Source organism: Episyrphus balteatus, chromosome 2 (genome assembly GCF_945859705.1).
Source record: "Episyrphus balteatus chromosome 2, idEpiBalt1.1, whole genome shotgun sequence".
NCBI lineage: Eukaryota > Metazoa > Arthropoda > Insecta > Diptera > Syrphidae > Episyrphus > Episyrphus balteatus.
In genome coordinates this window covers 7,351,999-7,365,463 of record NC_079135.1, presented here as the reverse complement: position 1 = coordinate 7,365,463, position 13,465 = coordinate 7,351,999, and the positions used below count along the sequence as shown (strand labels likewise).

The 13,465-nt window shown below is 30.8% G+C and overlaps 2 protein-coding genes across 3 annotated transcripts in view; one reads left to right on the top strand and one right to left on the bottom strand.

The window, feature by feature from the left end:
* The window catches only part of LOC129912778 (trichohyalin), a 117,145-nt gene extending 113,666 nt beyond the window's left edge, over positions 1-3,479 (top strand). The window contains exon 8 of one of the 2 annotated variants that reach the window (XM_055991190.1): positions 1,107-3,479. In XM_055991190.1, the coding sequence (XP_055847165.1) occupies positions 1,107-2,604 (1,498 nt within the window). In that variant the 3' untranslated portion in view covers positions 2,605-3,479. The remainder of the gene's footprint in view (positions 1-1,106) is intronic. The other variant, XM_055991189.1, reaches the window with a different exon arrangement.
* LOC129912777 (uncharacterized) overlaps positions 147-13,465 on the bottom strand; it is a 32,840-nt gene continuing 19,521 nt past the window's right edge. The window contains exons 2-7 of the mRNA XM_055991188.1: positions 7,032-8,326; positions 6,737-6,939; positions 891-1,057; positions 638-824; positions 440-576; positions 147-380 (exon numbers count right to left, since the gene is read on the bottom strand). Coding sequence (XP_055847163.1) covers positions 203-380; positions 440-576; positions 638-824; positions 891-1,057; positions 6,737-6,939; positions 7,032-8,310 — 2,151 coding nt within the window. The 5' untranslated portion in view covers positions 8,311-8,326 and the 3' untranslated portion in view covers positions 147-202. The remainder of the gene's footprint in view (positions 381-439; positions 577-637; positions 825-890; positions 1,058-6,736; positions 6,940-7,031; positions 8,327-13,465) is intronic.

Sequence of the window (13,465 nt, the reverse complement as noted above, 5' to 3'; positions counted from 1 at the left end):
ACTTCTTTCCAAAGTACTTATTTAGCTGAAACATCATGAAAGATCTAATGCTTATCCCTACCCTTTTGTCCCATTTCATTTTAAATCTTATTCTTATAATCTTATTAAACTGATAATAATTATAAAAAACTGAGTTTTCGTTAAATATTACTTTTCATTTTATTTTAGTTTTTTTTTTTATCTCAGATACAAGTTCAATATTTCACGCAATTGGTACAACTTTCAATTGTTCTTTTCCATCACTTTTATTCTTAATTGCTTCATTAGAAATCTCATCATCGTCTTCATCATTTTCTTCTTCCTCCTTGACTCCACCCTTTTCTAAGTACTTATCCCACTTGTTGATTCTTGCTTGAATTTCTTCTTCCGTTTCAGCAACCCTAATAAATAAAAAAATATTTCGTTAAATTTGCTTCTCCAGTACTCAAACTAAACTCACTTGTATTTTGTTTTTCCATCCCAAGTCTCAGCTATTAGCTTTCTTTGACCAAAAAACCGCCCATTCATCATTTGAATAACCAAATCAGCTTCTTCAGGATCAGCCATATTGACTTGTGCAACGCCTTCGGCATGTCTCTGGAAAAGTTGTAATAAAAAGGTTATTTTTGGCAGAAAGAAGAATAAATTCTTAACTTACATCATATATCACAACTTTCCTAACAGTACCACATTTCGAACATTCTTCTCTTAAATCATTTTGATATTCAATTATCAATTGCACTTCATTGTCGAATAGCTCTGGGGTGAATAAGTTCTTTATGATAACCGTTCGCTCATGCTTCGATCGTTCTCCTCTCATTTTTTCCGGGCGCCAGTCAAATAGTCTGAAAAAAATATAACGAAAATAGTTACCAAAAGAGTTTCGTTAAAAAATGTCTCTCGCTACTAACTTCTCTTTCATTTTGATCAGCTTCTCTTTATCCTTCTTTTTCCGCTTTGGCTTCAAAGACGGATTATATTCACCACGCATTTGAAATTTGGCACGTTGTACTTTGATTTTATTTCCTCGAACTATGCTCTCATCCAACAGATTCAAAGCTAAATCTACTGATTCTACCTGAAAGAGAAAAAAAATTACATATTATTACTTCTCTTTATAATTCCAGAACTAATCGAAGAGTAAAACCAATTGACAGTGGAGAGAACTACCCAATGCCTCCGAGACGTTCATCTCAACCAATCAAGCAACGTCGACGACCCCACGTGCCACCAAAGGAAACCTCCAGCAACGATATCAACGTCAAGTTCATTCCCAATTACTTTACAAACGATATCAATGGAGACGTGAGCTATCGCAATTCTCTTCCAGCTACCATGTTTCCACTAACAATGGACTTTATACCTGCCGATATGGCTATTGACAATGGTAATGTGCAGGCTGCCCAGGCTTATATGGACACAACGACCAAGCGACCTCGAAACCCTACGAACGCCCCATCAAGCGATAACGAAACTGTCGATCAGACAAGACCCAGAACAACACCACAAGGCGGCAAACGAGTTAAAACCAAGTTTGATAAACTTAACGAAGAAAAACGCCGACAAGAGCGAGAACGCAAACGTGCCGAACATCGTCGCCGTAAACAGATGCGTCTACAGGCTAAGCAACAGGAGGAAGAACGTAAGAAGAAGGAGCAAGAAGAGGAACTGAAGAAACAAGAAGAGGAACGTAAGAAGCTAGAAGAAGAGAGAAAGAAGCTAGAACAAGTCGCAATTGATCAATTGAAATTGAAACAAGCCGAAGAAGAGAAACAGTTTAAGGAAGATGAAGAGGCAGCCTTAGCCGAACGCCAAAAATTACAATCTCAACTAGAAAATTCCAAAAAAGAACAAGAACGCCAAGAGGCAGAGGAGAAAATATTAAAGGAAAAACGTGAAGAAGAAGAGGAACGTGTTCGCAAAGAACGTCTCCATGAACAAAATCGTCTACAATTGGAATACGAAGAGAGACTTAAGGAACAACAAACTGAACGCGAGCGAAAATTGGAGGAAGAGAAAAAAGTAGCTGAGGAAAATCGTCGTCGTGCAGAGCAGGAGGAAGCCACCCGTCAAGAAGAACTCAAACGTCTGCAAGAAGAAGACGAAAAACGACTGGAACTTCAGCGAATGGAAATTGAACGAAAACGACAAGAAAAAGAGCTGGCTCGTCTGGAAGAAGAGAATCTTAAGCGTATAGCTGCCCAGAAAGCTCGTGAAGAAGAAATTCGTCGCCGTGAAGAAGCTTTAGCAGCTCAACTGGTCGAAGAGAAACGTCTCGAAGAAGAATTAAGGCAACAAGAAGAAAAAGATCGATTAATGCACGAACAAGAATTACAGAGTGATATTGAAGAGAAAAAACGAAAAGAAGAAGCAGAGAGATTAGAAATTGAACGAAAAGAAGAACTACGCAGAAAGAAGGTGGAAAAACTTAAAGAAAAACTCGATAGTGAAACTAAAAAGCTGGAAGAAGAAAAGAAAGAAGAACGCAAAGAGAAAATTCGAAAATATGCCGAACGCATTTCAAGATTATCACCAGAAATGCAAAGGAAATTCATCGAAGCACGACGCAATCGCAAGAAGAATAAGAACTCTGATAACGAAGCGTCCATTCCAGAGCGAAAGTAAATTTTATAAATTATTTTTACTATTAATTAATTAATTAATATTATTATCGAGTCATAAAATGCGAGATGTTTAAGTTTTTTTTTATAATGTACGTAAAATTAGTTCTTCGTTAAGTTTTTAAAAAAATATTATATATGTATCTCTCTCTCTCTTTAGAATTCAAAAAAATCATTTTCATTTATGTATTTCCTCTGCCAATAACCATTGTGCTGCTAAAAATTGATATTTTATGTTTCGTTAAGTTTTGTATTGTTTCATCAATTCAAACATAATATTATATATTTTTTTACGTTTTTCATGCATCAGTAAGTTATTTATGATAATTAGAAATACCTAAATAGTTTTAAAGAAGAAAAAAAAAAAAATAAACAAAATAAAAGATGAGAATCTAACTTAACGAAAGAAATCTAACCCAACCTTTCACAGATATTTTTACCTAAAATATAAATTTTAAGGTACAGAATGACTTAATTGATGAAAATTGTTTAAACTGTTCGACTGTCAAAAACTTAACGAATCCCAAATATGTCAAATCATTAAGAAGTTCGTTAAAAGATTTTGTTTCATAGCAGTATTTCTATATTTACACGTAACTAACGTTGTTATTAGCTGTCAAGCTCAATTTATTATTCAAAAGTTCTTCGCTAAAAAAAGTTCCTTGCTCAAATATTCCACCTTTTTTGACCCTGTTATTTTCTCTACATATTATTTAGACTTTATTTTTTTATTATATTAAAAAAACATGTGTCCTCGCTCAAGTCGTATTTTTATTTAAAAAATATTCAAGAGAAATAAAATAAAAAAGAAATATTATGATTTATATGTAAATGTAAATATATAATATTTAAAAATATAGAAGTAGGATTTTTTTTATTTACAATTAAGTTGTATTTTCAATTTGAATGCTTGTATTTTTTTTTTTATAAATAAGAATTTAATTAAAAAAATATTAACAAATGCAAAAAATGAAAATTAAAAAAATAAAATAAAAATATTACTAGAAGTATAAATTGTATATTTTTGTATTACTTTCTTGTGAATATAGAAGCCAAAACGAAATTGTTTTTTTTAATTATTTTTTTGTCAACCACACACATACAAATAAACATTAATAAACCAAGTGCACATAAGGAAGAAGATTTAATTTTTCCATATTTTCTTATGTAAAGTTTTATTTATATAAATTTAAATAATTTTTCTTCTTAGAACTCACACATAATTCATCAACAGTTATAAAATGCTTGTTATTTGTTCTTTTTTTACAAAATAGATGAAGAAACTGCAAATCAAACACCATATACACTTCGAAAAAAAATAAAAAAAAATATCATATCACATGCAATCGATTATAAATTGTTAATACTTAATAAAAAAAAATCATAATAAAGTTAAATTAAAAAACTAAAAATTTAAAAATATAACCAGCAAATAAGCAATATATATTAAAAATATAAAATGAACATTTAGAACTTAGAAAAAAAAAATTAACATACATAAAAAAAAAACATGTAATTAATTACCTCAATTGTGAGTTCATTCATAAGTGACAATGAATTAAAATGTAATAAAAGATGACAAAACAAAGAAGAGAAATTAAATAAAAAAAAAAAAAAAAAAACAATTAACACAAAAATTTGTTTTAAAAAATGGAATTTTATTTGTTTGAATCTGAATATAAAGAACAACCTGGGAGAACTACATTTTATTGCCTTCAAATATTTGTTATCTTCTCTTGGAGTAATTTGCATAAAATGCCGCTGAATTATATAAATATAAAAAATAATGGGAAATCTTCACACGCGGCGGGTGAGAACTAAATATTAACTTTAAGAGCTCATATTTTAAGGGAATTTTTTTGTAAGGTAATTCCATAACAAAATTTTGAAAACGGAATGACAACAAAAATGATCGCCTTAAAAAAAGGCAATGAATATTAAGGACCAATAATAGACTTGACCCTAGAAAACAACAAAGAACATACAGTAGCGAGCAAAAAAAAAAAAATGCAAACAATAAAAACATTTGCATTTTTTTGCTCGTCTAAAAACGCATATTTAGGTAGACTTTTGACAAAATAATGGTTTTGGAGTAAAATATTCCACAAATTGACTCTGTTTAATGAAAATAAAACAGTTTCAATATACCAAATTTGGTAACTTAGTTCTTGTTCAAAACTCTTTAAACCTCTTTCGTTTGCATTTTTTTTTGCTCGCTACTGTAATAGTTTGACACCTACATATATGAGTTCCAAACAATTTATTTAAGTACATATATAAAAGTGGAATTTCGACATTATTTAGGCATTGTAGATATTTTGGCTTGCACTGAAAATGCACTTCCACTAAGCAATCTTGGACCAAAATGGAAAAGTGCAAAAGTGCCTGAGATGTATGGTGTAACATCTTATAAATTAAGAAAATAAACTTTTCCATAACATTTACATTCGAGGAGTATGATGTACATAAGTACAGTGACCTTTCGTTTTGATCCGGTATGCACCTGTTTTGTTTAAATTGCGTTATGATTTTGGGCATTACAATTATTTAATGCTCTTGACGTTTGTTCACCCACATTGTTGAACGTAGTAAAAGCTTTAATAGATATCCACAATTTAAGACGCTTTATATTCGATATTGACCAGATCAGTTCAGATCTTGCTAATTGTATGTACATAGGTACATAAGTCAAGGATTAAGTCCAGATAGAGTTTTTTAATCATCAAAAAATTTCTCTTACATGTTCTGTACAATCATTTGACATTAATGCTAGGTACTGTTTCTCTAGTTTTAGAGACCGCAAACAAAAATGAAGAAAAATTGATTTCGTTTCAATTTTTTTTTTAATAAAAAAGCCAGTCAACTTAGACAAAAAAAAATCGCCTTAGGTCGCAACAAATTGCACAGAGCTAATTTGATGTTGTTACAGAAGTAAGGTCCAAAGCGTCTTCAACTTGGTGCCTGCAACTTTTTGAAGCTCAAAACTAAAAAAAGTCTCAAAATTTTGTTTCACCTATTACGGTTACTTCTGAAGCTCCCGACTTGATTTTATACTAATCAGCTCAGTGCAATGGTTTTATTTCGTTACTTTGTTAGAATGAAATATTTGCAAATTTTGGCTACTTGATGATATTTTGTTTTTTTCTTTGTCAAAATATCTCTTCAAGTTTGAAAGAAATTAATAAAATATTTATAGATAACTAGTCTGCAATCAATACTACTACTTTAATTAATTAAATTAATTAAGATTTTTCAGAGCATAAACATCCTGAAGACGCGTCCCAGAAATTAATACAGAAATAGAGTTGTCCAAAATGACTCAATACGCGAACCGAAACAAATCCTAACCCTACTGAAGCAAGTTTAACATAGTTTTCTCAAGATCGGAGACGCTGGTAAAACTAGACACGTCAAAACGATTGTTTCTTTTTATTTTTAATCAATTGGTGTGGTTCAAAACGGAAAATGTAAGGCATCAAATTAATTGTTTTTTAAATCTTCGATTTATCGATAAAATCAAACTACAATCTCGATGATGTCATGCCAATTTGGATGAAAATGATGCTAGTTACAATAATTTATGTTGGTTTAATTCCCCCACCATTCTTACATGTGTAAGAAACTATTTATAGGAGGTAATGTCCCAAGAAATTTGAATATTAACAAAAAAAGATGCGTACACGCCATGGTGATCCGATTATGAGTATTGGGCTGTATCAAAGAATTATCTCAAATTGCAATGAAGTTTGAATGAAGCGAAACTCTCGCTTGATAGATATAAATTTGGAAAATCGAATCGATTAATAGAAAAAGAAGTTCACTGCCGTTTACAATCGAAAAATGGAACTTAAGACTCTATAAACTAATAAATTGAGTTATTATTTAAGCATTAAATCCTACCTATTTAAGCTTTAAATCCTACCGAAAATTATTGAATATGAAGAACCATTAGGAAAGCAAAAATGGATAATTATTTTTAATAATGGAATATTCATAAAGCAGAGATTTGTCTTTAACAATATCCTATCTCAAATTATCTCATCTTTATAGCAACAAATACCTACTCCATTCGGAATGCATGTATTTCAAGTTGACAAAATAAAAGTCTTGCTTATAGCATAAAATCGATAACTCACCTTAATATAATCACACAGTCCATCTCCTTTCAACTGACCATCTTTTTCAGCGTACAATTTAAGTTTTTGCTTTTGAGTTTGTGGATCTTTCATTATCATCCCACACTTGGACATAATCTCTGAAAATTCCTCCATTGTTATGTCCAATGGCAAATTGGACACATAAACTTTCGTGTTCTGTGTTGGATCTACTTCAAACCATTCTAATATTGACAGAGAGAAAATTGAGAAGGAGAAAAGAAAAACATTTGTAATCCAAAATACATACATCAGAGTATAAATAATATTTACTTACTTGGTGGTTCTGGTGGAGCTTTTCTTTTTACACCACCGCCAGCAGCAGCAACAGCAGCAGCATCATTCTTTTTTATTTCTTCTGCCATTTTTTCCAATTCAATTTTTTTCATTTCCTCCTCTTCTTTCCTCACCTTTTCAGCATCCACAGAATCAGATGCAGGTGCTGAAGTATTATCAATAAATCCGTAGCTCATCTGATATTTCGCCAAGAAATCATCATCGATTTTCGGAAACCATGCTTTTTTGTCTTCATCCCAAAAGAATACCATTCCATCTTTGTCCGTGTATATTCGCACTCCATCCTCATAGCCATAGGTTACATCATCCAGCGACGGTACCTGGTTCTTCATAATCCATTCGTTCTTCTCCGCATCCCAGCGATAGTGTTCGGTTTCAGTTAGACTAGATGAGGATGAGGTGGAGGTGTTTTTCGGAATCCATTGATTTGTTTCACTGCACCAACGGTAATGTTCATTTTCATAGGGATTTGTTTTCTTGTTGGTCTCCTCGTTCTCGTCGTCGTTGGCAGTAGGATTTGTAGTTTCACCATCGAAAGCGATCCAATCGTTTTTTGCTGGACACCATTTATATTTGTGCTGAGTTTTCGGATCGACATAGATGGCTGTGCCATCTTCGGTGTACGTTACATGGTCGGCATATTGCTCGTCTGATTGGGTTGTTTTTTCAGCTTCATTAGAAGAGCTTTTAATTTCTTGTTGTTGGAATTGGGATATTGCAGTAGGAGCATCATCATCATCGGGTTTTTCGTTTTCAACTGAATCTTTTGAAGAGTCCTTGGCTAATTCTTTCGCAGAATCGACAAATTTGTCTATTGAGCTTATGAGTACTTTGATTTTTGGGTAGGTAGTGGTTTTTGGAATTTTTGTTTTTGGCAACAAACCTTGACCAGGAGCTGTCGTGTGCGTTTTAATGGCAATTTTGGATGAAGGATTTTCTTCGTCCTTTTCCTTCGATGCACTTGCATGGTCGATAGAGGTCAAGGGGTTACTTGGTTCTAATTCGGTAGCTTCTGGATTTTTCTCAGAACTTTTAATTAGAGACTCTTCAGTTTTTGAAGAAGTTTCAGTTTCAGGCGTTTTCGATAGACTATCGTCTATTGTTTGTGAGGAAGGATTTTGATTTTTCTCGGAAGAAACAGTAATGGTACCATCTTTTTGAATATTTTCCGGAGAAGCTTTTTCAACTTCGTCAATTTCTACAGAATCTACTGATGTAGTTTCGGATTCAATATCGTTAGTTACTTCTTGTTCACTCATCTTCGTGCTGACATATCTGGAAAAAAGAGAATAGGTCGCATTTAGTTCCTTGAAAAATAAACTTTCTGATAATTAATTGTTGAAACTACGAAACTGAAATGTCCGGTAAATATCAATATTGGCTATCTAACAGAAAAGTAAGTAAAACTCAACACAAAAAAACATTAAAATCCTTTTCAAAGAATTTCTATAACCTATGAGATAGCATGCTGACATTTTGAAATTAAGCCATCAATTTGCCCTTAGAACAGCATTCTCCCTCTCTCTTATGGCCTTGAAAATGTTATGAGGGTTAAATAAACTAAACCCAATTTAAACAAGTTGCCATTTTATCAAAATCATTCTACCAAAAACCTACGTCAGAGAAAAATTTTCTCAATTGATACAAGACTGTGAAAATTAAGAATTCCACAGAAATGAAACCTTTTTATCTATATGTCTTTATTTAGCTATCAGTTCCTTTTAACGACAGAAAGTATTTATTTTTTTTTTTATTTTCTTTAACAGCTTTTTCAATAGTGAAAAAAGGCAGGTGTAAGTCAAGTATTTTAGCTTCTCTCGTGACATTTGACATTTTACCATGATATTAAAAAAGAAGAGATATTTTATTGAATTGTTATCAAATCAGTTAAATAACATTTCATTGGGAAGATTTTTTTTTTGTGTCAATTTAAGGAATTGTTAATTTTGATTTTTTTTTTTGTATACCGAAATCAATAGAAGTGAACGACCTTAATACTCGAGATTCAATTGAATATTATAATATGTCTGAGGTGGCATATTTATTTTACTTCAATTTAAACATAAAATGCATTTAATTTTTAGAGAAATATTAAATGGAGATTTTTCAACAATGAGAGAACTTGGCTATAACAATTATTCAAGCGTTATGAAGTAGACTGCGGTCAATAAAATAGGTTCACCCTATAAACGAAAATGAATCGAATTTTGCTCCTACAAAAATCATTCAAAGATTGCAGTTTTCCTGACTTTTGATATAAAAAAACACAGTTTCAATGCAATTAAAACAAAACATTAATACAATTAATTTCAATGCTCACAAAAAAGACCTTTTTCGATGGGTCAATAGAATATGTTTACTTAGGTTTTTGGGAAAATGAGAAGAAAATTACTCAATTAATTAATATTAATATTAATTAATATTTTAAAAAAATCCTTTTTCATTTAAGACTATCTCAAAAACTCTATTTGGTTTCTAAAGTATAATATTATGCAAGTACATAACACTGTGCAAGTCGAAATCTTAGGCAAGATTTTGACTTTTGACTGTTTGCCCCAATTTCTGACCTAAGAAATCGATTGGCATCATTAGTTTTTCGATTTATCGGCCAAATTTTTTTCGGAAGTTTTATCAATAATTTTAAGCATTTTGCCCATAGCTCAGGGAAATTAGTCAAAATATGGGCATGAAATCGCATTTTTCGCGGGACAAAATTTTTTTCATGAAATGTGTTCGGGTGGTTGTCCTTATCATAAAAGTCAATTTGTTGGCATAATTGGAGGTTGGGAACAGCCGCCATCTTGGAAAAGAGATTGGTATCGTTTTTATTGAATAGCTCCATTGTTATTCATTTAAACAAAAAATGACAAAGGTAAGACTTATTAACAATAAAATTATCTAAGAAATGATATACAAAACAATTCCGTGAGTTGATTAAATAAATTTTATAGTTGGTCAAAGTGCGGGTTTGTATCGCAAGGTTGGGACAAAATGACATTTTTTCATATATCTGACGAACTTTTGATTTGTTTGGATAATTCTTCAAGAATGAATTGTAGTACTTATAATTACCTATAAAATGAGCCCACAATCGTTATTGTCACCATCGTATTGTAGAAGTAATCTAACTCCGAAAATCTCCATGTACTAGTCAAAAGTAAGAAAAAAGCTGTTATTTGCTTGTAGGCCGAGAAAATTTTGGGAGTAGAGGTATAACCAAAATATAAGTACGCAGTTTTGCAGCCATACTCGTGTTAATGTCGATTTCGAAGGTCTGACAACTCTAATTTTGTGCTTTATACGGTTTTTGGGGGGTTAAATAACGTAAGTTTTCCAGTTAATGTGAATGGGCTAAATGTATACTATTTGAAATTATAAATATACAAGCTGATGCTCTATTATTTTTCCTAAATCTGGACACCTCAATCTCGGCTATGGGGTTAATAGAACTCACGATATAAGCTTTTTTAACTAACCATATCAGGCTTTTCAATTCAAATAAACAAACAAAAATCTAAAAAAAAAGCTTCTAAAACATAATCGTATAAACGGCTTATATATAGTTTTATTGGTCACATCCTCAAGATTGGGGTGTTCAGATTTAGGAAAAATAATAGAGCATCAGCTTGTATATTTATAATTTCAAATAGTATAAATTTAGCCCATTCACATTAACTGGAAAACTTACGTTATTTAACCCCCCAAAAACCGTATAAAGCACAAAATTAGAGTTGTCAGACCTTTGAAATCGACATTAACACGCGTATGGCTGCAAAACTGCGTACTTATATTTTGGTTATACCTCTACTCCCAAAATTTTCTCGGCCTACTAGCAAAAAAACAGCTTTTTTCTTACTTTTGACTAGTACATGGAGATTTTCGGAGTTAGATTACTTCTACAATACGATGGTGACAATAACGATTGTGGGCTCATTTTATAGGTAATTATAAGTACTACAATTCATTCTTAAAGAATTATCCAAACAAATCAAAAGTTCGTCAGATATATGAAAAAATGTCATTTTGTCCCAACCTTGCGATACAAACCCGCACTTTGACCAACTATAAAATTTATTTAATCAACTCACGGAATTGTTTTGTATATCATTTCTTAGATAATTTTATTGTTAATAAGTCTTACCTTTGTCATTTTTTGTTAAAATGAATAACAATGGAGCTATTCAATAAAAACGATACCAATTTCTTTTCCAAGATGGCGGCTGTTCCCAACCTCCAATTATCCCAACAAATTGACTTTTATGATAAGGACAACCACCCGAACACATTCCATGAAAAAAATTTTGTCCCGCGAAAAATGCGATTTAAATTACTAATTTCCCTGGGCTACCAGTTAAAAGTCAATTTTCTTGTTTATTTTGTAAATTTTTTTGAAAAAACTTGCACCGTGTAACTTAAATTTATTTTTTTTTCAGGGGATTTTTCAATATTTTTATTTTATTAAAATGTTATCCTTACTTATAAAATTCACGAACAATCCATTTCCAATCTTTGTCAAAAAGTAAAAGGTACTGAAAATATCTTGAACATTTTTTTTATCATTATGTATGTACAATTTTGAGCTCTTAATTGAAATGTACACTTTAATTACTCAAAAACCGTAAGATTTATCAATGTTACATGAAATCTTACGGTTTTCGAATTCAAGATTTTTTCTTTGTTTGAATTTCTTGAGAACATTTAATATAGTATAGTATCAGAAAATAAAGATTTCAAAGAACAAATGCCCACCAACTTTTTGAAAAAAGCTGATATTTTTTTAAGAATTTTCGATTTAAAATTAGGGTGTTTTTTGATATTATAAATCAAAATAAGATGAAAAAAATAAATATTTTAAATCAAATAAATAACAGTATATTTGGGACGTAATAAGGTAAGTTTTCACCAAATTTCGTAGAAAAAAAATTATTTTTTAATAAGATAAAAATAAAAAACCAAAAACTTGGTTAATTGAATTTTTCACATAAATTTTGAGGTTATGTGAAAAAGTTGTCAACGCAAAAGTTGTAGATCTTTTAATTACCTTCAAACATTATTTCCAATTATGTAACTTTTTTCAATAGGACTTGTAGTTTTGCCGGAAATTGAGATAAACCATTTTTAACTATTAAAAACTACTTTCATTTTCATCATATTCCCTAACTTTTCTAAAGGGTTTCATCCTACTATTATTTTTTTTTTTTCACTTTTAATGGTTTTTGAAGGATTCGGCCCTGGTCTATCAAGGGTTTTTACACAAGTTAAATAACTTTTGCATGAACGACCAGTTATGAATATTATTTGAAAGATTGGAAAATTGTCATACCTATAAATTATTTTTAAAGTTTTTTCTGTAGAAAAAATGTTACGCATACACCACAGTGACCGCTTAGTAAAAAGATGTGGCTGAAAATTTTTGTTTCCATATTTGTTTTGAAAAAGTCTTACAACACTAAAAATAAACGGGTTCGTTTTACTTAATTTTTTTTTATTGAAGAATACAATATCTACACAAAGAAAAAGACCTAACAACAAAAAACAAGCGGATTTTTGAATGGTTTTTTGACAAGATAACTTCCGTATTAAATTCACATTATTTGAAATTAAAATCTTCTTTATTTTATGATAGTCAGATTTATATGAATTTAACCCAGCTTTCGTGTTATAACAATATAAACAGGTGTACCAAATTTCAGAGGGGCGGAATTTTTCCGAAGAATAATAGTAGGTTATAATAAAAATTTACCAAAATGCTGTAAAAATGTTGATACTTTTTATCGCAACACCCTTCCTAAACATATTCTAGAAATATTTATTTATTAACGTCCTTGAGACTTATTGGTATAGGTACCTAAGGTCAATAAAACAATCGAGACTCCTTAAAACGGAAATTTCTCCTAAAACTTTATTTCTTTTTTACTACACTCTGTCGTAATTTGAATATAATTTATTTAATTTTTTAAAGCCTAAAATTCATGATTATTTGCGTGTATAACAATGTTTTTTATATTCTTAACCTCCAAATTTCGAAGAAATCATTAAAATAACTTGACCATGACATTGTGACATTATACCTACTATACCCTCTATATATTCATGGAATTATGGAAACTATTTTCTCCCTTTGTAAAATCCACCATCAAGTATTTGAATTCTGATCATAATCTTTGAATCAAAGTAAATATTCCTTCATATAAACTTCCAAGAATATCACCATAAATTAACTTTTCTGCAAGGTTAAAATATAGAAATAGATATGTGCTTATAATGGAGTATATCTTTCATTCTAAATGTCAAACTGCACTAAAAAAAAAAAATCAACCAACTGGCACACAACTAAAGATAATGAGGGTTAAATAAGTTTAAAAGGTTTTTGACCTGATTTAAAATTAACCCTACTCCTACTACTTGGAACGT